The sequence below is a fragment of the Leucopleurus acutus genome, assembly GCF_964270905.1.
Source record: "Leucopleurus acutus genome assembly, chromosome: 10".
NCBI classification, from domain to species: domain Eukaryota; kingdom Metazoa; phylum Chordata; class Mammalia; order Artiodactyla; family Delphinidae; genus Leucopleurus; species Leucopleurus acutus.
The window spans coordinates 69,559,763-69,584,230 of record NC_139153.1 but is presented as its reverse complement, the minus strand read 5'-3'; the positions used below and the strand labels follow the sequence as shown (position 1 = coordinate 69,584,230).

The following is a 24,468-nucleotide window of genomic DNA, read 5'->3' as shown; positions in this document are numbered from 1 at the left end:
TTGTTCACTATTTAAAAGAAGAGAATATGCCTCCCCAAAAAGTTTTTTTTGTCTTACTAGAGGTGGATAGCAAATGAGCAGCACGTTATAAAACGATATAAGTGATAAAGCAATGACAATGTGGAACTTTAATTACATTTTGGAAATAATTAATTCAGGACCTAGTTTTGGGGTCTCAAACTACTGTTCCTTGTGATTTTAGTTTGCTGATGCATAAGGAGCAGTTTGTGTGGTGATATTGCCCCCCGGTGGTAGAAAGCAGCAATACAAACCAACTCAGCCAAGACCCAAGTTACACACACACCAGCCTTCTGATTCCCCAGAAGCACGGCTCGAGGTGCAAGTGAGTGCTCACCAGGGAAACTTTTAATGGAGTAAGGGAAGCAGGACAAAATGGGGAGAGGTCAAACAAGGTGTGATTGAGGACAAAATCCTGTAGCAGGGAGACTTAAGACTGGCCCTGCGGGGCACTTTGGAACATAAGTTACACCTCTGTGTTTGTTCCATCTGGAAGCAGGAGAGCTTGACTTTCCTACTACATCACCCACAACTCCTTAACTAAAGAAGGTTGTTTTGGGAGCAGGGGAAAATAAACTCCCATGCACTGCCTGCGCTTTGTGCCTGCCAAAAAATGTGGGGTTGGTGAACCCTCCTGCAGAGAGTGGTATATATATGTGGGATGGGACTCACAGTTCTAGAAGCGGGGGAAGGGGTGCATGGATATGGTAAAAGAGATTCAAGAAGACATAGTAAGAACATGGACAGTGTCTACTACAATATCCTGTCTATCTTTTCTTTTAATAAAAATAACGATTCAAAGGTCTCACAGCTGATCAGAGGTAAAATTTGAGTTATTCTCCTCACATTTTAGGTAGAAATGTATTACCTCTGTAATCCATAGTTTAAAAGCAGCAGAGGTACTGGCCATATTATACTCAACAGTAATGTGCTTGACATTAAATAAAAACACAATGTTCTAGTGCCCCACCAAATGAGGTGACTAAGATTTCAGTACTCAATATACTGTATACATATCACATGTAAAATGACGTTTTCCCAGAAATTTTTTAAAAATGTTTAATGGTTTCCAAAACATAGATGATGAAAAACACTTTGATTTTTTCCCTATATATTTCCTTGTAAGATGTGGATCTGTCTCATACACTTGAACTGCTTACAATGTGGCAAGAAGAGTAAGTTAAAAAAAGAATCGTTCTTTTTCAAAAGCAGTTTTTAACACTCTGCACGATTTCGGCATCTTCACTTTCCAAAAGCCCTGGAAAATACCCCCAATGCATCAGGCTCGTGGGGATTTAATGCAGCATCGCTGCTACAGCTTCTTGGCTCTGCTTGGGAAAATCACTGGTAGGTTGTCACAAGGATGAAATGTGACGGACAGAAACACACCAAGAGACACAGGCAAAGGATTGAGTTTAGGTGTGAACATGCCCACACACAAAGCAGGAGCAAAGTACCACCCCCAGATTCCTCAGGCTCCATGTCCTATGAAGGCCCCCAGCTGTGGGAGATGCCGCCCGACTGGCACAAGAGCCAGCTGGGTCATTCCATCTCCCTGCGTTTTTATAACCTACTATCCCCTCCCAACTGTTCTCGAGATTCTGGTTACCACCTAACCTAACCTCATCAGGTGTAAGTAACTTCAGTAACTGCTTGATTAGTATAAATCCACACTAACATCCCTGGGACCAACCCCTCTCACTGAGGACTCTTCTTGCAATGATGTGTTTTAATTTAGTTTCAACGTTTACATTCGGTAAGACTAACTTCACAAGTTCTTCTCTTCAAGTGACAATCTTTAACAACACCCACTGAGCATCATACTGATAACAGATTAAAAATGTTTTACCTGCACAAGCTTGAGATTCCAGGGTGGGTGGTTAATCAAACCTTCCAGTTGAACCTGGTTGGCTACTGCAGCTTGCAGTTCCACGTAAGTATTACTATCTAGTTGTAATCCTGGAAACAGGTCATTGATTAAGCTGAGGAACAGGGGTTCATCTTCATCAATCTAAGGTGGCAGAGAACAAATTTACTCATTCAGTCAACAACGAAGCTTGTAGCAGACGCTCACAGCACTTATCACTTCATGCCCAGAGAACCATTTTATTACTCTCCTAGCCACATGTGTAGGCCCTAGTACTTTCTCCCAAACACCACCACGGAATCCACATTACCTACAGCATTGCACCCAAAGTTCCCTGGCATTCAAGGTCTTCTCCAGTCTACTGCTCCAAGGTCTGATCTCATTTCTTTATCCTATGAATGTTCTGCTTCCCACAGACAGGTATATGCACTAACCTTAAAAACATGCAAGTAATAGTTCCAATCCCATGAGAAGAGAGTATTAATACTTCACTTAAATTAGGCAAAGATCTGTAACCCTGCATGTCTGGCTCATCCAACACTGGCTGGAAAACTGCACCAGAGCAGCGTTCAGTCTCTCTTGAAAGCAGCAGGTTGGAGTAAATGGACTCCAATCCTTATTTACCACATCTTTAATACCGAGATCGCCCCATGCCCAACTGCTGACCCCCTCTGAATTTTTCCCATTCTCTGGTGGGGGAGGGTCTCCGGATACTTTCTGGAACTCTCGTCTAGAAGTTTCAGGAGTACCATTATTAATGGAGGCAGTGAGCTATACTCTGGAGGGAGCAGAGGATTTAGCATCAGAAAGTCTCGTGGACTTTTGTTCCAGCTTATCAACTGACTGTGATTATGGGTGAGTCCTACACACGTGCCTCTCCCATAAGGAAAATGGCACCCATATCCCCCAGAGTGGCTGTAGGACTCAAACAAGACAATACCCCTGGATAGGTTTTGTGATAGTCATGAACTACACAGATGTTAGTTGTTAGTTTTGTAACTAGAATGCGAGCTCCTAAGATCCATTTCTTTCTCAACCTTGTACTCCTAGGGCATGGACATGATATGTAGCATACAGAAGCCCCTGAATAAAAGCCACATGAACCTGTCCGTCAACCAGTTTAAAACAACCTGGCTGTAATTGTGACAAGCATGAAATCGGTGAAATAATTACTATAATCTCTATAGCAAACTTTTAAGGCATATTTGGAAAACAGAAGTGGTGTTGGTGTTTTGGGAGAGACATAGCTAAGCTAGTCACATACAGAGAAAGCAAAAAAAAGCTTTCATGGTTCCCTATGAATCCAGATTTTCATATTTAGAATCTGTGTAACATTATGAATAATGGACTGACATTTGGAAGCTGGAGCCCACTGATGAAGCCTGTTTCATGGCACACAACTGATAAAAGGATGTATTTGCAGCCCATGTGGGTCATACAAAGCCATGGCGTTTTTTGTGGGGGAGGGGGGTTGCCTTCCTCTGAAAGCTCAGCTCAGTGGTAACTTCCCTGCAATTTTTTTTTTTTTTTCTGCGCCCACACAGCATGCGGCATCTTAGTTCCCCAACCAGGGACTGAACCTGTGCCCCCTGCAGTGGAAGCGTGGAGGCCTAACCACTGGACCGCCAGGGAAGTCCCACTTCCCTGCAGTTTTTAATGTTAACAGCTTCATATGAGCCAACCCCCACTTGTCAGCCAGGTCGAAATCCTGAAAGAGAAATTAATTCAGAGAAGAAAGATACCAATTTAGAAAGGTTCATATCTCTTAGTCCTCTCATGACGGTGCTTAATTCACTCTCTTCTGGTCTGGCTCTTTTTTGAGATCCAAGTGTCCTCAGTACAGATAGAATATTTCTCAACCCAAAGTCATAATGAACCTAAGATGAGAAAAGAAAGAAAAAAGATGATTCAATTGAAAAATTCTAAATGTAGCCTCACTATGTATTACATGTAGATATTCTGATACTTATACACTATAGTTTTGGAGTGGCTGAGTGGCAAAGTTTTATTAGCTCAATTCTCCCGCCTTTCCTTTGACTGAAAAATGATCACTCCTCTGGAAAGATCAAGCTGTGTGATACAGTGTTCACACCTTAAGTATCTTTTGAGAACAATACAGTCTGATAGTCTGAGTGGCAACCATTTAAAATGCATGACCAACAGGTTACATACTATGTGATTCCCTTTATGTAATATTCTTGAAATAACAAAATTATAGAGATGTAGAAAAGATTAGGGCTACAAGGGGCTATACGGATTTGGGAGAGAGGTGAGTGTGGCTATAAAGGGGTAGCAGGAGGGAACCTTGTGGTGATAAACAGTTGTGTATGTTGGCTGTGGTGGTGGTTACATGAATCTACACGTTTGCATAGGACTACACACACACAAACACAAACACACATGAGCGCATGAAAAATTGGTGAAGTCTTAGTGATTTCTGTTTATTGTACCAATGTCGATCTTCTGGTTTTGTTACTGTACTATAGTTATAAGATGTCAACACTGCAAGAAGCAGAGTGAAGAGTGCACAGGACCTCTTGTACACTTCTTTGCAACTTCCTGTGAATCTGTAGCTATTTCAAATTAAGGAAGTTTTAAAAATACGTAATTAGGGGGCTTCCCTGGTGGCGCAGTGGTTGAGAATCCGCCTGCCAATGCAGGGGACATGGGTTCGAGCCCTGGTCCGGGAAGATCCCACATGCCGCGGAGCAACTAAGCCCGTGCACCACAACTATTGAAGCCCGCGCACCCTAGAGCCCGTGCTCCACAACAGGAGAAGCCACCGCAATGAGAAGCCTGTGCACCACAACGAAAAGTACCCCTTGCTCGCCACAACTGGAGAAAGCCGGTGCACAGCAACAAAGGCCCAATGCAGCCAAAAATAAAATAAATAAATAAATATTTTTAAAAAATAAAATAAAATAAAAATACATAATTAATAGGTCAAATTAATTATAAATATACTTTAGAAAAGAGTCAAGGAATTTTTTAACTCCCTAATTAGCATGTATCAAGGTAAAATTGCAAAGTTAAAAAACAAGTTTTCTGCTAGGAGGAAAATAGATATACAAAGTTACCTGTTTAGTAAGTTGCTCTTCACAGAGTTTGTAAAGTACATAAAACTTTTGAGCCAAGATAACATTTTCAAGAAAACCACAGCTTGCAAGTTTAACTCGCATAATGATCTGAAAATTAATACAGTAAGATTTTTCAACTTTAGTGAAAAACAGGTAAAGAACATAAACTGTATTATGCTTTTAAATCCTGATGCATACCTGTCTATCAGGAACCATCATAGCAACAGTTCTAAATTGAATTTTTAAGTTCTCTGGTAGTTCCTGGCGCCCAGCATATCCAGGGTTCTAAAAATTAAAATTATTTAATTTTAACTGTTGATATAATTTTCATTTCATGAATACAAATACATTTCAAATCCCTACGTCAGATTCTAAGAGGGTATTGAAAAACATTAGATTCATAAAATGTCCCTATTTTCACAAAAATGTGTACAGGACCATCCATATTTATTAATGTCACATCACTCCCTCTTACATATTTCCATTTTCGTTATACTAATAAAGTCACACACGTGCACACACACACACACCACTCTGTGTAGCAAAAATTAAGTATCTGTGTATCTATTTATTAAGAAAATAGAAAAGGAAATAGAAAAGAAAACTGAATAAATACTGGGGTAATTATGATCTAAACTATGTTATCGAAAGAGAAGGAAAATTCATCAGTTTACTTAGGTAATTTTTATTTCATCTCTTCAATTATCCTTTGCAGTGAGAATTAGAGAGTTCTGTGGCTGACAAAGTACCATTTAAAAAAACAAAACAAAACATGGGGATGAAGGGAAATAAAGACAGGAATGTTGAGAAAAACATTGAAAAGGACAAAAGTAGAGGTGGAAAGGAAGCTAATAAGTAGCAAAAGTCTGAGGACAGGTCAGAACCAAAAGTCCCAAGGGAAAAGTTAGAGGGTTCAAAGGCAAGTAAGGCAAAGAGGAGGCAGTCATTTTAGGAAAGTGCATGAAGAAACCTTCAGTCCCTGAGCATTTACTGGACACTGTCAATAGGCCAGATAACTTGCTAGGTGCTGGGAATACAAACATTACTGGCTGCCTCTCAATACTCCTTTTTTTCATCCTTAGGCACAGAACCCCAGTTGCAAGCTGTGTGCATCACCACCCAGGTTTAAAACCACATTTCCCAGCCTGCCTTGCAGCTGGTGTGATTAAATTCTACACCGTGAGTCACAAAGGGACACAGTGTATGAAACATCCTTGACGGAGGTTTGAAGGCCGTTGATTCAATCAATTGGCTCCAACAGAGATGCTTCTGTAGCATCTTGGGTTATAAGGTGGCCTTGAAGATGGAAACCATGATGGTGTTGAAACACTGAAGGATCTTAAGAGAATACATCCTTAGATGTTAAGCCACTATTTTTCATGTCTCAGTTATTCACAGCCTAATGCAATTATCTAATTGATATTTCCAATACTATTCTTAATCCAAAGGGAACATTAAGATTCTTTTAAATTCTTCTGAGCCACAGCATCACACTGAATAAACTTCTTCATCTAATTTCCTGAGTTATAACTGATCACGTCAGGATTATTAATATTTACTCCCAACTGCTTAACTGGTTGTTTGCTTACATTAAAGCTTATCAGAAAATTTTCTGATTTTTCTTCCTATAATTTATCTTTATCCACTCAGGACACTTAAAACTCAGAGTACTTGTATTATCTTGCGACTTAGAGACTTAACAGAATAGAGATCATTTAAAAGCATCAGTAAAACCAGTTCAACATTAACTTCACTTCTCCAATTTATAAACACCTCTATTTATTCATGCCTTTGGTTTTCTGTCTTTACAACATTGTATCACAAAGCTCTGCCCTCAATCACACGGTAACTGAATTTGTTACAATACTTTGGTATAGGACCTTGTTGAATTATTTTGGAAATTTTAAAGCATTTCCATCATCCTTTATTAAGTGTCAGAGAAAAGCCAAGTGTAGAGGTTAAGTAGTCAGGTTTTGATGTTAGACAGACAATAACATCTTTCTCTAGCTGTGTGACTTGAGCAAGTTCTTTTAATTTCCCTGAGCCTCGGGTGTCTTGGTTATAAAATATCTGTCACACAAAATACTACGGGACTATACCTCACTGACCCTTCAAAGTTAGGTGTGGCCAAGTGAATTGTTTTAACCCATGGTTGTGACCTGTGTCACTTCTGGACAGAAATCCTAAGAACCAGAGCATAATTCTTCTTGTTCTCTTTTTCCTTTGCTACAACAACCAGTAACGATTGAGACAGTAACAGAGTAAGGACATGTAAAGCATCCCCTGCCCTCTCTACCCGATACCATCAACCCGAAGTGGACATGGGGCATGAGAGAATAATACATCCTTGAGGTTTTAAACCACTAAAATTTGGGAGATTGTTATTGTAGCTTCCCCCCTGTCTGATACAATATATAAAATATTTAGCCCATCCCCTTACACAAAATTAGTGCTCAATAAACAGTAGCTATCTTTATTTTTAACATATCACTATTTTATCTTCTGTCTGGATTATTTTTACTACTCAAAAAAAAAATCATATAACAGGGACTATACTCTGACCCCTGGATTGTCAGTCATTTACCCACTAATACATGCTTACTTTTATTTGAGTCTGTAACAATTAAACCAATAAATTGCATTTAAAACCTATGTTCTTCAATCCCTTTTAAAATCGCATCAAAAAGTATAAAATACTTAGGAATAAACCTGACCAAGGAGGTGAAAAGAATGAAATAATGCCGTTTCCAGCAACATGGATGGGCCTAGAGATTATCATACTAAGTGAAGTAAATCAGACAGAGAAAGACAAATATCATATGATATCACTTATATGTGGAATCTAAAATATGATACAAATGAACTTATTTACAAAACAAAATCAGACTCACACAGACATAGAAAATAAATTTATGTTTACCAAAGGGGAAAGGGGGTGGGGGAGGGATAAATTAGGAGTTTGGGATTAGAGATACAAACTACTATATATAAAATAGATAAAAACAAGGTCTCAGTATATCACAGGGAACTATATTCAATATCTTATAATAAGCTATAATGGAAAAGAATATGAAAAAGAATATATACATATATAAAACTGAATCACTTTGCTGTACACCAGAAAGTAATACAACATTGTAAATCAACTATACTACTTCAATAAAAAATTTAAAAATATATAAAACCTATGTTCTCACCATTGTTAAGAAGATTCCAAATTCTGGATTTAAATCAACACAATCACCATCAGAAAAAATGAACTGTTTTTTTCTCTCTTTTCTTGCTGTCAAAACAATGTAAATTTGTTGGGCTGCCACTGATAATACAGGCAATTCAATTCTGTTAAACTCATCAAAACAGCCCCAAGAACCTGACTGTGCAAGACCTGGTATGAAAAACAGTTTATCTGGTGAGTTTTACTTTGTAATATATCTTCTTGACAGCAATCATTTCTCCAAAGCACTCTCAAACAATTTTATATTGAAATACAATCTATGTAAATTTCATACCTGGCTGTTTACAAAGACTTAGTTAATTCCAGTGATATACAAAGGTTTAATTATTTGTACATCATCACCAAAACAATGAAAATAGTACATTGCCAAAATGAAAGTACAGACACATCATTACACCAGGGATGCTGAAGGGTGACAAAAATTTGATTCAGTCTTGATGTGCCACCTCCAGTGGGGATGGGGGTGAAGCAGCCATAATATTGGGGGAAATTAACAAAATAACGGATGCCCCGTCTGGGTCAGATCACTCTGTTCCTTTCTTGTTGCAATGAGAGAAGTGCCAGGAAACTAGGTGAGACAGTGAATGGTCAAAAGGATGTTTATTTACTTCTTACAAAACCCAGCAGGAAGGAAGACCTGGATATTGGGAACATTGCTCCTGTCTATTCTCTAAGGATGAAAACCTTCATTAATTTCAACTGCATGAAATGCTCTTCTTTCTTTTATTATTGCTTCCCCCCACCTACCCCCCACACACTTTTTCTCCTCTCTCCTTTGGGAATTTCCATTATGTGGATATTGGAACTTATATATCTATCCCTATGGCCCTTAAATTTTTCTTTCAAACTTTCCATTTCTTTTTGCAATATACTCTCTTGGCTAGATATTCCAACTCAAGAGAGGTTTTTTGTTTTTTTCTCAGTTTTTATTTTCAATTTCTGATTATTCCAATTGTTATTCTTTTCATAGCAACTTATTTTTTCTTTAATTGGTTGTATGTGGTAAATTCTTGAATCTCTCTGAAGCCATTAATCTTAGTTACTTTTGCATTTTCTTTGGTTTCCTCTATTAATCAGTTAAGTGGTCAGTAGGTCTCCCTGCTGTTTGTGAGTGCCTCCTTAATGCCTTCAAATATTGTATGATACTTGGTTATCTCTTCATATGTGTGTATTTCCTCATTCCAAATGCAAATTCCTGTTTGCAGGATGCATGGCTGCCTCTGGCGATTTGGGGGAAGGGGTGAGAGAGGCAGGAGAGCTTACCCTCTGGGTCTGGAGCATGAGGTCTGACCTGGTGCAGTGCTTGCCTCTCTGGCACAGGCCTCCACCCGGCACTGATCTTTGTCAGGACTCCCACTTCAGACCTTCTACATGGAGGAAAACTACTGGAGATAGCCACTTCCTTTTCTCTTTCTCTGCTTTCTGCTATAGTTTTGGCATTCTAGGATTTACCTGGTGCTCTAGTCTGCTTCTCTCAACCATCTTCAACCCTTAAGCCAGGAGTGATCCACAGAAGAACTTTCTCTTTGATTAAAAAGTGGTTCTTTGGGTTTAATTTTTTTTAAAGGTCAGGCAATTATAATGAATAATGTAATGAATACCCACGTACCCACCTATCAAATCTTAACAATTCTGCTTCAGATTTCATCCTAAAGAATAAAATATTAGAACCACGGTTCAAGTCCATGTATGTCTCTCTTGGATCCACACTCCCTCCTTCTCCAGAGGTAACTTCTATCCTGAATTTGATGTCAATGGTTCCTAGGCATGTTTTTAAACTACTGCTCTTATGCATGTATTCACAAATGCTACATACTTTGCTCATTCAAAATTTGTTGTGTGTGTATCTATTTTTCTATATATCTATAAAATACTGTACATATACAGTATAAATACATACAGTATATAATCAAATTAATAAATTTGATTTATTTGCGGTTCTCTGAAGCGGTGCTGCCAACTTACACACACAGAAGAAGTACCAAGGGTTAGTTTCTACACACCCTTACCAACAGTGGTTTGTCAGACTTGTCGATTCTTACCAATTGGCAAGAGTGAGAATGCTATCCCATTATTGTTTTGCATTTCTTAATGATTTGAAGAAAATCTTTCTTTTTCTTTCTTTTTTTTTTTTTTTGGTCACGCCATGTGACATGAGGGATCTTAGTTCCCCAACCAGGGATTGAATTGACCCCCTGCCCCCTGCAATGCAAGCGCAGAGCCTTAACCACTGGACCGCCAGGGAAGTCCGAAGAAAATCTTTCTTAATGCTGGATATTAATCTTTTGTCAGCTATACAGGTTAAAATATCTTCCCTCAGTCTGTAGCTTATTTTTTTCTCCTTCTTAGAGATGTATCACAAAAGACTGTAAAATTATATATATATATATGTATACACACACACACACGCACAACTGACCCTTGAACAACACAGGGGTTAGGGGCATGGACATTCCACACAGTCAAAAATCGATATATAACTTTGCAGTCAGCCCTCCCATATCCACAGTTCAACATGAAGGTATTCAACCAATCTGATATCGTGTAGTACTGTAGTATGTATTTAGTTTAAAAAAATCTGTGTAGGGCTTCCCTGGTGGCGCAGTGCTTAACAATCCGCCTGCCAATGCAGGGCACGCAGGTTCGAGCCCTGGTCCAGGAAAATCCCACATGCCGCAGACTAAGCCCGTGTGCCACAACTACTCACCCCGAGGGCCACAACTACTCACCCCGAGGGCCACAACTACTGAAGCCCGCATGCCTAGAGCCCATGCTCCGCAAGAGAAGCCACCCAATGAGAAGCCCACACACCGCAAGGAAAAGTAGCCTCCGCTCACTGCAACTAGAGAAAAGCCCGTGCACAGCAACAAAGACTCAGTGCAGCCAAAAAGTCAATAAATTAATTAAAAAAAAATTTGTGTATAAGTGGACCTGCTCAGTTCAAATCTGAACTGTACAATGTATATATATCCAACAGGCAGGTAATTAAAGATAAGAGCTGGATGAGCAATCCCATGGTATCTATTACAGGGATATTCTCTTACCCTGTTTAAGTGTATTAATCTTTTCTCTGTAGTTTGTAATTTTTGTATAAAAAGTCCCTTTCTACTCTGAGAACAAAGATATTTGCCTTTATTACCTTCTAAAAGCCATATATGTTTTGCCTACCACATTTAAGCCTTTAATCCCCAGAACTGATTTTTATACAGTTATAGGGATCCAATTTTTATATATGTAGGGATCCAATTTCCCTTGTTAAATATTAATCATCTATTGTACCAGAATGACTTATTTCAAAGTTTATCTCTTCATCACTGGTTTTCAATACCACCTTTTCCATATGTCAAGTGTCCCTGGCCTATTTCTGCATTCTCTACCATATTCCACTGGTCTATTTATCAACCCCTACACAAATACCTCACTCTCTTAATTATGTGCTAAATGATATCTTTCTGAAATTTTCATTTTCTTTTTTTGTGCATGCTTAATTAAAATTTATTTTGTGTGTTGACTTCATATGCAAGTGAACTTGCTAAATTCTACTTTCTATAGTTTTGTTGAATTTTCTTTACTGTCTACCGTATCATTGGTAAATAACTATATTTTATATTTATTTCTTTCCAGTCTTTGTATTTTTGTTGTCGCTATTGTTGTTGTTCCTTACTGCAACTGGGCAGGATACAGAATACAGTGATAAGTAGAACTAATAGTAATGGAAATCCTCATCTTATATCTCCTCTCAAAGAAAATGCTTTCAAATTTTCAATAGTATGATGTTTGCTGGGGATGCCCTTTATCAAGTGAGCTATGTGGATGGATATCTGGGAGAAGAATCTAAGGAATAGCAATCATATGGAGGAGGGAGTGTACTTCAGGATGTTTGGGAAGCATCACAAAGGTCAAAGTGGCTGTAGTAGAGAGAGTGAGGGGACAGTATCAGGAGATGAGGTCAGAAGGTCACAGCCATGCAATGGGGAAGGAGCAGGTGTGACTGTATAAAACAATACAGGACCATCGTAAGGATTTCGGCTCTTATTCTCAGTGAGGCCAGTGCCCAGCTTTCAGCAGAAGAGTGTCATGATCTGACTTACAATTGGAAGGAACCAGTTTTGAGATTAGAATGGAGAGCACAAGGGTAAACTCAGGGAGACCAATTAGGAGGCTTATTGGAGTAGTACTGGTGAGAGATGATGATTGGCATGAACTAGGATGATAGCAGTGGGGATAATAGAAGGTGGCTGGTGTTGGCTGTATTTTGAAGGTAGAGCTAATAGTGTTTGCTGACAGTTGGATGTGAGTATGAGAGAAAGAGAGCTGTAAAGGATAAGTCAAAGATTTGTGTGTAAGTATCTGGAAGAATGGAGTGGGTGTTTAGTGTGTCAGGAAAGGCTGAGGAAGAAGTAGATACAGGGAGGGAAGACCAGGAGTTTGGTTTTGGATACAGTGAATCTGGACCTGATAAGATATTTAAGTGGTGATGTCAAGGAGTAGGTATCAGTTGTATTATGTGAATCCAGAGTTTCAAGGGTAAGTCTGAGCTAAAGATGTAAATTTGATCATTTAGAGAGTATTTAAAGTTTGGGTCTGCATGCGATCACCAAAAGAAGACCACAGAGCACTGAGTTCTAAGACTGAAGTGCTCTCTCATCTTTTTTCTTTGTCCATCTGAAACCACCTGCTATCTATCTTTCCAGATATTCTCAAAATTTCCCATCTGCTGGTGCCCCCCCCTTCTTGTTTTCTAGCGTTACCATCCTTTTTAAAAATCTTTCAGGAATTCCCTGGTGGTCCAGTGGTTAGGATTCCATGCTCTCACTGCAGAGGGCCCGGGTTCGATCCCTAGTAGGGGAACTAAAATCCCATAAGCCACACAGCGTGGCCAAAAATAAGTAGATAAATAAATAATAAAAATCTTTCATTTCAATGGGATTTAATGCAGGAAGGGAAGTCACATGTGTAATCAGTTTGCTATCCTGATCTTATCTCCTCCACCATTGTTTCAGGCAGTAATAAATTGATTCCATTTTCATCATCTAATACACATTCAACTCATGGACTGTAATGCCAGCAATAGTACTGAACAATATTAAATTGATGATATCCAGCCATCCTGACCCAGAAAAATGGCAATAACATATGCATCAACCTATATTAATTTTGGTCATGTGGGTACTATCATTTTAGACTTCTATCAGAAAATAACATTTAACTGCAATAAAAGTAAATTCACCAAAAATAAGTGTTTGACACTTGCCTTTGAAAATCCTTCCTAGCCCCCTGAAATCCATTTGATCTGAGCAGTTAAACACGACCACATATTTTCCCAAGCATCTTCCCATGTCTTTCGTAGTTTCTGTTTTGCCAGTGCCCGCAGGTCCTGCTGGAGCCCCTCCCATGTTCATTCCCAAAGCTTGTGCCAAAGTGATATAGCATCTGCGAAAGTGAATGAGATAAAGCATTGTGAATATGGGATAACACATGTTACAGTAAAGCACAAGCAAAAGTCCAGTGCGATTGGAATGAGCCTGTTTGTTTTAGAATTTGAGCAGCCCACATAAGAGACAGGCAACCAAACAAGGCTGGAGTATGTGATATTCATTAGAAGTAATACAGTGTTTGCAAAAACGCTCAACTCTGATGTAAAAAACCTGTAGGCCTTCCTTCCATTGTGGTCACGATAAATCCCAAGTCAGAGAACCAAATAAGCAGCAGTGTACTGGCGGATGTTTAACAATGGGCTCTCCAGGAACAAAAATAAATCTGATTTTTTTTTTCTGGCCACGCCACATGGCATGTGGGATTCTAGTTCCCTGACCAGGGATCGAACCCGTGCCCTCTGCAGTGGAAGCGTGGAGTCCTACCACTGGACCGCCAGGGAATTCCCTAAATTTTCCCTGATTTTTATGTCTGCTGATTTCTGTGGCATAACTACTTCCACCATGGCTGATAACAAGCTACCAATGTGATAGCACAAAACTGGGAAGAGATGCATGACATTGGCGCTTGCATGCCGGTACAAGCCAGCTCCAGCACACCATTGCAAGTAAATCATTTTACTATGAAATGTTTCGCTCATTTAGACACATGTAAAGAACAATATAATGAATCTCCTTGTATCCCTAATCCAGCTTCAGTTATATTTACTTCAGATCTAAGCAAACGTAGTAAAGCTTCGTAAGACATGAAGCTTTATATGTAAACATCGATTGAAGGGAAAACACCCTGAAAAATTTACGCTGCGATGGGACTGGGCATATAAAGGGAGGTTGGATGAGTCTAGAGGAGGTTGAAGATATAATTTGGCTGTATCATAATTTTACCTGGAGGCAGCCCTGTTTAAAGTAACAGCAGAATTCATTGTTCTATGACCCAATTTAAGTCAATTCTACAAACGTGTATTGTCTTCTATGCACAGCATGTGGAACCAGGTAATTGTGGGACATATAAAGATGAAAAAAACCCAGCTCTTGTCTAGTGCCCTATATTGGAAAGAAGGGTGAGGAGATCTGCCGTTGACTGATTATTCAGACCTGGCCAAGAAACATCACTTTAGGTATTAATTTCCACATTTGAAAAACCAGGAGACTAAACTAGACCACCTCCAAGGTCCTTTCCTTCTTTGCAATTCTAATGACCCCCTTTATGGTTCTAGAGACATTTGTCCATCTTGCAATCTAAACCTCATTACTAAATTACTCATAGTCAACATTCAAGTGTCCTTTTACTCTTTTATCTTTTTCTATTTCATAAAAATGTAATGTATATGTGCATTTAACTAACAATGATGGTTGTTTCATTGTTAGACTTTGATGAGCTAGCACAGACCCCACACGACAGCAATGCTTTTGTTAACATTTCAAATGCAATTTTTTAAAATTTATTTATTTATTTATGGTTGCCTTGGCTCTTCGTTGCTGTGCGCAGGCTTTCTGTAGTTGCGGCGAGCCGGGGCTATTCTTCATTGTGGTGCGCGGGCTTCTTATTGCGGTGGCTTCTCTTGTTGCACAGCACGGGCTCTACGCGAGTGGGCTTCAGTAGTTGTGGCTCGCGGGCTCTAGAGTGCAGGCTCAGTAGTTGTGGTGCACAGGCTTAACTGCTCCGTGGCATGTGGGATCTTCCCGGACCAAGGCTCAAACCCATGTCCCCTGCACTGGCAGGCAGATTCTTAACCACTGCGCCACCAGGGAAGTCCTCAAATGCAATTTTAAAACAATTTTAAGCACATGACTTAATTACAAAAACGGAATAATAAAAATGGAGTTTCCTACCTATCTGTTAATGGAGTGATAACAAGACGATCAGTGCATCCCAGAAATTCATTCTGGTAAATAAAATCAACATCTGTAATAGACACCACTGTTTGATCCAAATCTTCCTTGAAGTAAAATCTACTCTGTTTTAGCCATTCAAAATCAGTAACTGATTTGATATGCATTTTTACCTTAAAAACATGAAATACAAAGAGATTAGTACTGCATTGCAGTAGCATAAAACACAAGCATATGGGCAGTTTTTATTCACTCATTCACGAATTGATTCTCATTCATTTAACATATATTTACTGAGGCCCTCCTTGGGCCTGACACTGTGATGGGTGAACAAAGACAGACATGGTTCCTGCCTTCTGGAGCTGACAGAAGAGCACAAAAGACAATCAGATAAACAAGTAGTTGCAATAAAGTAGGAAAAGAAACTCAGGGTAATGAAATTATGTAGCAAGAAGACCTCACCTAGTGTAGAAGGTCTGAGGGGGATACTTGGAGAAAGAAACATCTAAACTAAACCCTGCAATAATAGTAGGAATTAGCCAGGGAAATAAAACAGAAGGGGTGATGGAGGTGTGGGAGGGCAAAACATTCTAGATGAAGACACAGAAGATCTGACTGGCATGTTCAAGAAACTGAAAGAAGTTCAGTACAGCTGAGGCATCCAGGACTCTGGAGAAAGAGTGAGAGCTGAGGTTTCACAGGGCAGAGGAAAGAGGTTGGGCATTGTTCTCATGGCAATGGGAAGCCATGAGAAATGGGAAGGGATTAAGCAGAGAAATGCATGGTCATATATGCACACATGACTTCTTGCACCAGCATTGTGGCCAAACCAATCAATCTGCCCAGTCATCAGCTTATACCCATGGGGCAAGAGGTACTGGGCTCCTACCACCAGGGATGCAAGAGATAGAAACCGGGTGAGCACGTTTAGGAACAACATCTCACCGCCACCACGTTCTACAGTGCTTCATGACTTTGCATCAGCAAACCTGGAGAAACCCCAGTCCTGCCCACTCAGGGGAACCAACACAGGAAGTGGCAAGTGGTCCCCTTCACTGCTCCGCAACCCAGGGCCCACTTCCAGGTCACTCGACACTAAAAAACAGACTCTGGCAACTGTACAATGCTCAGTTCTCCATCTAATCAAGTCTTCATGCTATTTACCATCTTGCATTTTGTTGTTTCATTGTTTATGATCTTGCTTCCCCCTCCAGTTAAGAATTCCTATCTTCCCTCTTGAAATGCAGTTTGTATTAATCATCTTAAAAGAGCTGCTTTCAGGTAACATAGTCCAGTACCGCCCCCAGGGACTCTGTTCTCTAACACAGGACCCTCAGCCATGGAGATGTGGTCAGCTAGCTACTTTCAACAATCCAATAAGATGGTAAAGAGGGGGTGGAGGAGGAAAAAGTAAAGAAGAATAGCTAATATTTACTGAGTTGTTACTGTACATCAGTCTATTCTAAGCATTAGACATGGGAAGATAAAATGCATATATGCTGGCCATGAGATCTCATTTTACTTGGAATGCAAACTGACCATGAGTTCAGTAGCAATTAAGAAAAAAAAAAGTTTCACAGTCTTAATTGTGTGTATATTTTCTTTTAAAAAATCCATTCTGTACAGAAAGTAAAGATGTGCTGAGCATTTTGATTTTAAAAAGAAATTTCTTCCATGAGATGTCAGCTTTAAGAGCCAGTGAGAGATGTATAGATATCCTCAATAGTACATTCATAGCAGGTATAGTAATGGATTCCATATGAACGTTTCTTGAAGTGGACTTCAAGGAAAGCCAAAGTATAATGGTAATTGCAATTCAGTGAAAGCAAATCTGTAGAAGGCCAAAGCAATATGGTCTAAGTATGCGGCTTTTTGATGGTTAGCTTGAACCAGAGAAATCCAAGAACAGTGTTTCTGGAACTTTAATACACATAGGAATCACCTGGAAATCGTACTGAAATGCAGATTATGGTTCAGTAGGTCTGGTGGGGAGGCTGAAGATTCTGCTTTTCTAACAAGCTCCTAGGTGAGGCCCAATGCAGCTGACTGTCATACAACACTTTGAGAAAGAAGGATCTAGATTACAGGGGAATAGACAGACTACATGTCCTTCAATCTTCAATAAATACAACTTATCTGATCAGAACTTTTGATACAAATTTGAAACAGATAGCCTGGGATCATAGTCTCTAAAAAAGCACCCCAGGTTGCATGAATTATGTGTCTCTGGTGAAGAAAAAAGAGGCCTAAAAGATAGATAAAATCAAATAGAATAAGTCAGTGGTAGTTAAAGACAAAACTAGTCAAACGGTGCAATATCAAAGCCACCTGGGGCCCCTACACCATAATAGATAACTACTGCTCAAGACCACTGGTTAGGGTTCTATTTCCAAAGGGAATTCAAATATCATCCCTCTTACTCCCACCCTGCAGAACTTTGCCCAAAGCAAGCCCATGATGCCCTGTTGGACACTATCAGTTGAACAGCCGTGAGAGTTCCCTGAAGCTTGGTTCTATTCAATCCGGACTTCTTTCACAGTTGGCTCATCTGTTGGAAGAGGTAATCTAGAAGACATGACCTCAGGCTGACCCAAGAGCTGGATGGACACAGGCAATTGGAGGATCCTCATCCCCTTCCCTGTCCTTGGAACGGGCATTCTGCCCACTGTTCCCACAGTGGGGCTGTTTTCAAGGATGCAGCCTTGAGAGAGCAATGTGTTGTTGAGACCATCTGGATGGTATATGTGACAGTTAAGGCCTCTATATAAACTTAGAAACTACTTTGGCAGACAAATGCAGAGATCTGCTCTGCTCGTGGCTGCCCAAGACAAGCCTCATGAGTAAACTTCCTGGCTTATTAAAACTTCCACCTACCAACCTGGAGTAACATGCCTCTCTCTTCAGGCTCTCCTTGCCCTCTCTGTACAGGGGCCAAGTTATGAACTAACATTATCATAACTCATGACCAAGCCCACCTAAATTATATCACATCCCTGGTTATTGGTTTAATGAAACAATTAGTTCAAATCACATCAGTTGATTCCAGACTTTCAGAATGCCAAAGGTGAATATACACATATGATTGTTAAAACTTCCAAATACAGATATTTGTAGACATCGTATAGTTGTCTACAACTATACAACTATGCTGGAGAGTTGTGAAAAAGGACCAAGCAGATGGAAGGTTCATATAAGTTAAGAAATACATATAATACTTAAATGTTCATTATTAGAAGCACTAACTTATTAATTAATACACTAAATAATTTTAAATTAAGAAAAAAATGATACTTTACCAAGTCATCAAAAATATCTCTCTGATGCACATGGATGGTAATTAGAGTTTCAAATTTCACTCTATCAAACTTGCTCAGGTCATGTGTTGTCTGACCAATTAGAGTATTTAGAATATCCAAAAATTTCTGATTGGTCACTTGCATGATTTTCCTGTCATCTTTTGCATTATTTAAAGCCTCTTCTGAATCATGTGTCCACAACATCTGAAGTCCCAGAAGCCCAACCTACAAATCCAGAAGACAAATAAATTTACCAAATATTCAAAGCACATCTGCAATAAAATTTAGTGGTCACTTAGTCACATAAAGGTGAACAGTCTTACTGATTTTAAACTAAAAAAGGGACATGCATTTTTCTACTCCCAAAGGGTAAAAACATTTAAAGTTCAAACTATTGATTATTTAATTATTTCAATGTCGATAGATAAATAATAATTTGAACAATTGCTAGGATTTATGGAATTATATGTTAATGGAAGATGCTTGGGAAATTTTTCTACAGAGGGCCTGAGACCCATATACCTTCATACAGTGATTTTTCTTTCTCAAGAAAAGAAATGGAATTAATAGACTACTGTGTATTTTTCTTCAGCAGGGTTTTGCAAAAGTTTCTTTGCATCTTCTAAAAAGGATATGCTGCCTATCTCTTTTCTTAATCTCACACTCTCTCTAATATCCATATCTTTATCTACATCTACTTCTCTGTCTATATATTTATCTACGAGAGAGACAGACAGAAAGTGAGAAGGGGAAAAGCTTGTCCTTTGTCTCCTGATGAAGGCATAAGGAAACTGTGAGTGGACTGTCACCTTACCTACAATTTCTGCTGCAGAAAAGGAAATAAAAGTGGTCAGAACATGCCCTACCCTCACCCCCTCACTGCAACAATTGTCCCTCTGGGAGCTTTTGTTCATCCCCGGCGTCAAGCAACAGATCCAAGATCATTTGGACCAAAAAGGAATTCCATATCTGGCAGGGGAAGGAAAGTGTGTGAGGGAATGCGGGTACTGCAGGCATGGCATTTGATGTAGGTAAAGCAGGAATAAAACCCTTTCCTTATCCCTGCTTCCTCTGGAACTTCAATAATTTTCCTGCTACAGTAGTGGCCAATCCTGGGGTCTACAGGTAAAGATAAATGAAGCACCTGGCTGAGAGGAGTAATGGGATGTAGAAGAAATAGCTGCTGTCAGGAAGCTCCCAAGAGCAAGCAGATTCTATTTGCACAAAAGCAAAGAGAAACAGTACTGAAACAGTAGTGTAAGGCTTTCTTGATTTAAAGACCAAACAGACTTGCAGACCCTGCAAAATCACTACATAGAGGTATATTCTAAAAACTGATCTTTAAAATGATAACTATCCTGATCTCTCTTGCACCCGAGGCCGCTGGCTTCCCTGCGCATTTGGTACTGCTGGGGCTCCCACAACCCAAGCAGCCATACCACCTTTGCACCCTGTCCTCACTGGGTCAGACCCAAGTGCTTCAGGGCAGCCCCAGGAGCAGACTCCTGTGGATGGCCCACACACAGAGGTGGGATAAAATCAAAGCTGAACCCCAGGGGTGGGGCGACCAAGGAAGAGGATCGAAAATCTTCCCATTAGCTGCACAAGCTGCAGATTAAACCCCCACGATCAGCTAGGTAGAACCTGCACCCATGGAATATTTGAGTCGACAATGAGAGTTCCCACATATGAAAACAGTCTAGCGCTGGCAGCTGTGGACTTTGGGGGCAGCACATGCAGGAACTGGGCCAGATCAGAGCCTGAGTGGTCCCCACAGGGCACACAACAGGTCCAGAGAACAGCCCAGAGGCAGTGGAGGGCCTCTTGGGGAGGTGGAAGTGGGCTGTGGCTCACAGCAGGAGCAAGGACACTGACAGCTTAGATAACATTATTATTGCTATTATTTTTATTATGTTTTGATTTGTTCTGTTGTTGGTTCTTTTTTTGGTTGTTGTTCTTGTTTTGTTGTTATTAGTCTTATTTAGTCTTTTGGGATTTTCTTGTTTTTTAACATATCTTTTATCTTTTATTAATTTTTTTATATATTTCTATTTTTACTTTTGCTTTTCAGTTGTTCTGTGTTCTCCCTTTTTTTCTTCTTTTTCTTTAATGTATTTTTTATTTTTTTATATTTCTGTTTCTACTTTGCTTTTCTTTTCTTCTGTGTTTTTTCCCTTTTTTCATCATTTCTGTCAGTTTTTGTTTCTTTGCTTTATTCTTCAGTTGGCACTCTGCTCTGGTTTTGTTTTGGGGCTTTTTGTTTCTGTTAGTTTTGTTTTTAATTGTTTGATTTCGTTTTCAGGTTCTTTTGTTTGTCTGGTTGTTCTCTTCCTTTTTGTTTTATTTTGTTCTGTTTTTGTTTCTTTTGTATGTGTGTGTTTCCCTGTGTCTCCTTGTTTGATTTTGCTTTTACCATTTGTCTGGGGTTTCATTTGTCTTTTATATCTTTTTTTTAAAATAATCCCCTTTATTGCCATAATGAGCAACTTGCACGGTCTTAGTTCCCTGGCTGGAAGTCGGCCTGAGCCTCTGGGGAGGGAGCGCTGAGTCCAGGATGCTGGACCACCAGAGAATTCCCAGTCCCAGGGAATGTTAAGCAGTGAGAGCTCTCCAGGAGGCCTCTATCTGAATACAAGACTCCATTCTACTGCCTGCAGTTCCCAGTGCTGGACACCTCAGACCAAACAACAAACAAGACAGAGACACAAACCCACCCATCAGCAGACAGGCTACCTAAAGTCATACTAAGTTCACAGACACCCCAAAACACACCACCTGACATGGTCCTGCCCATCAGAGGGAAAAGACTCAGCTCCACCCACCAGAACGCAGGCACCAGTCCCTCCCATCAGGAAGCCTACACAAGCTACCGGACCAACCTCAGCATCAGGGGCAGAGAACAGAAGCAAGAGGAACTACAATCCTGCAGCCTAGGGAAAGAAGACCTCAAACACAGTAAATTAGACAAAATGAGAAGACACAGAATTATCTTGCAGACAAAGGAGCAAGATAAAAACCCACAAGACCAATAAAATAAAGAGGAAATAAGCAAACTACCTGAAAAACAATTCAGAGTAATGATAGTAAAGATGATCCAAAATCTTGGAAAGAGAATGAAGGCATGGATCAAGAAGATACAAGAAATGTTTAACAGGGACCTAAAAGAACTAAAGAACAGACAATCAATGGTGAAATGAAAAATACCCTAGAAGGAATCAATAACAGAATAACAGAGGCAGAAGAAGGGATAAGGGAGCTGGAAGATAGAATGGTGGAAATAACTGCAGCAGAGCAGAATAAAGAAAAAAGAATGAAAAGAAATGAGGACAGTCTCAGAGACCTCTGGGACATTAAGCACACCAATATGTGAATTATAGGGCTCCCAAAAGAAGAAGAGAAAAAGAAAGGGGCTGAGAAAATATTTGAAGAGATTACGGTTGAAAACTTCCATAACATGGGAAAAGAAATGGTCAGTCAAGTCAAGGAAGCCTAGAGAGTCCCATATAGGATAAATCCAAGGAGAAACATACCAAGACACATATTAATCAAACTATCAAAAATTAAACAAAAAGAAAAAATATTAAAGCATCAAGGGAAAAACAACATACAAGTTAATCCCCATAAGGTTAACAGCTGATCTTTCAGCAGAAACTGCAAGCCAGAGGGAGTGGCAAGACATATTTAAAGCGATGAAAGGGAAAAACCTACAACCAAGATTACTCTACCCAGCAAGGATCTCATTCAGATTCGACAGAGAAATCAAAAGATTTAGAGACAAGCAAAAGTTAAGAGAATTCAGCACCACCAAACCAGCTTTATAACAAATGCTAAACAACTCCTCTAGGCACGAAACAGAAGAGAAGGAAAAGACCTACAAAAACAAATCCAAAACATTTAAGAAAATGGTTATAGGAACATACATATCAATAATCACCTTAAATGTAAATGGATTAGGGACTTCCCTGGTGGCGCAGTGGTTAAGAATCCACCTGCCAATGCAGGGGACACGGGTTCGATCCCTGGTCTGGGAAGATCCTACATGCCACAGAGCAACTAAGTCCATGTGCCACAACAACTGGGCCTGCACTCTAGAGCCCGTGAGCCACAACTACTGAGCCCACATGCAACAACTACTGAAGCCCGTGTGCCTGAAGCCTGTGCTCCACAAAAAGAGAAGCCACTGCAAAGAGAAGCCCACGCACCACAATGAAGACCCAATGTGGCCATAAATAAATAAATTTTTAAAAAATGTAAATGGATTAAATGCCCCAACCAAAGGACATAGACTGGCTGAATGGATACAAAAATAAGACCCATATATATGCTGTCTACAAGAGACCCACTTCAGACCTAGGGACACATACAGACTGAGGGTGAGGGGATAGAAAAAGATATTCCATGCAAAGGGAAATCAAAAGAAAGCTGGAGTAAGCAATACTCATATCAGACAAAACAGACTTTAAAATAAAGACTATTACAAGAGACAAGGAAGGACACTACATAATGATCAAGGGATCAATCCAAGAACAAGATATAACAATTGTAAATATTTATGCACCCAACATAGGAGCACCTCAATACATAAAGCAAAGGCTAACAGCCACAAAAGGGGAAATCAACACTAACACAATAATAGAGGTAGACTTTAATGCCTCACTTACACCAATGGACAGATCATCCAAACAGAAAATTAATAAGGAAACACAAGCCTTAAATGACACATTAGACCAGATGGACTTAATTGATACTTATAGGACATTCCATCCAAAAACAGAATACACTTTCTTCTCAACTGCTCATGGAATATTCTCCAGGATAGATCACATCTTGGATCACAAATCAAGGCTTGGTAATTTAAGAAAATTGAAATCGTATCAAGTATCTTTTCAGACTACAACACTATGAGACTAGATATCAAATACAGGAAAAAACCTGTAAAAGAAAAAAAAACATGGAGGCTAAACAGTATGCTACTAAACAACCAAGAGATCACTGAGGAAAACAAAAAATACCTAAATGCAAATGACAATGAAAACATGATGACCCAAAACCTATGGGATGTAGAAAAGCAGTTCGAAGAGGGAAGTTTATAGCAATACAATCCTACGTCAAGAAACAAGAAAAATCTCAAATAAACAACCTAACCTTACACCTAAAGCAATTAGAGAAAGAAGAAAAAAAAACCCAAAATTAGTAGAAGGAAAGAAATCATAAAAATCAGATCAGAAATAAATGAAAAAGAAATGAAGGAAATAGAAAAAATCAATAAAACTAAAAGCTGAACCTTTGAGAAGATAAACAAAACTGATAAACCATTAGCCAGACTCATCAAGAAAAAAAGGGAGAAAACTCAAATCAACAGATTTAGAAATGAACAGGAAGTAACAACTGACACTGCAGAAATACAAACAATCATGAGATATTACTACAAGCAACTATATGCCAATAAAATGGACAACCTGGAAGAAATGGACAAATTCTTAGGAAAGTACCATCTTCCAAGCCTGAACCGAGAAGAGACAGAAACTATGAACAGACCAATCACAAGCACTGAAATTGAAACTGTGATTAAATATCTTCCAACAAACAAAAGCCCAGGCCCAGACGGCTTCACAAGCGAATTCTATCAAACATTTAGAGAAGAGCTAACACCTATCCTTCTCAAACTCTTCCAAAATATAGCAGAGGAAGGAACACTCCCAAACTC

The 24,468-nt window shown here is 39.5% G+C and overlaps 1 protein-coding gene across 1 annotated transcript in view; it reads right to left on the bottom strand.

The window, feature by feature from the left end:
* DNAH8 (dynein axonemal heavy chain 8) overlaps positions 1-24,468 on the bottom strand; it is a gene marked incomplete at its 3' end in the record, with an annotated part of 330,699 nt that overhangs the window by 164,859 nt on the left and 141,372 nt on the right. Inside the window, exons 42-49 of the mRNA XM_082847518.1 lie at positions 18,762-18,986; positions 15,466-15,638; positions 13,452-13,630; positions 8,160-8,347; positions 5,161-5,247; positions 4,963-5,070; positions 3,628-3,762; positions 1,868-2,029 (exon numbers count right to left, since the gene is read on the bottom strand). Of these exons, the coding sequence (XP_082703644.1) occupies positions 1,868-2,029; positions 3,628-3,762; positions 4,963-5,070; positions 5,161-5,247; positions 8,160-8,347; positions 13,452-13,630; positions 15,466-15,638; positions 18,762-18,986 (1,257 nt within the window). The remainder of the gene's footprint in view (positions 1-1,867; positions 2,030-3,627; positions 3,763-4,962; positions 5,071-5,160; positions 5,248-8,159; positions 8,348-13,451; positions 13,631-15,465; positions 15,639-18,761; positions 18,987-24,468) is intronic.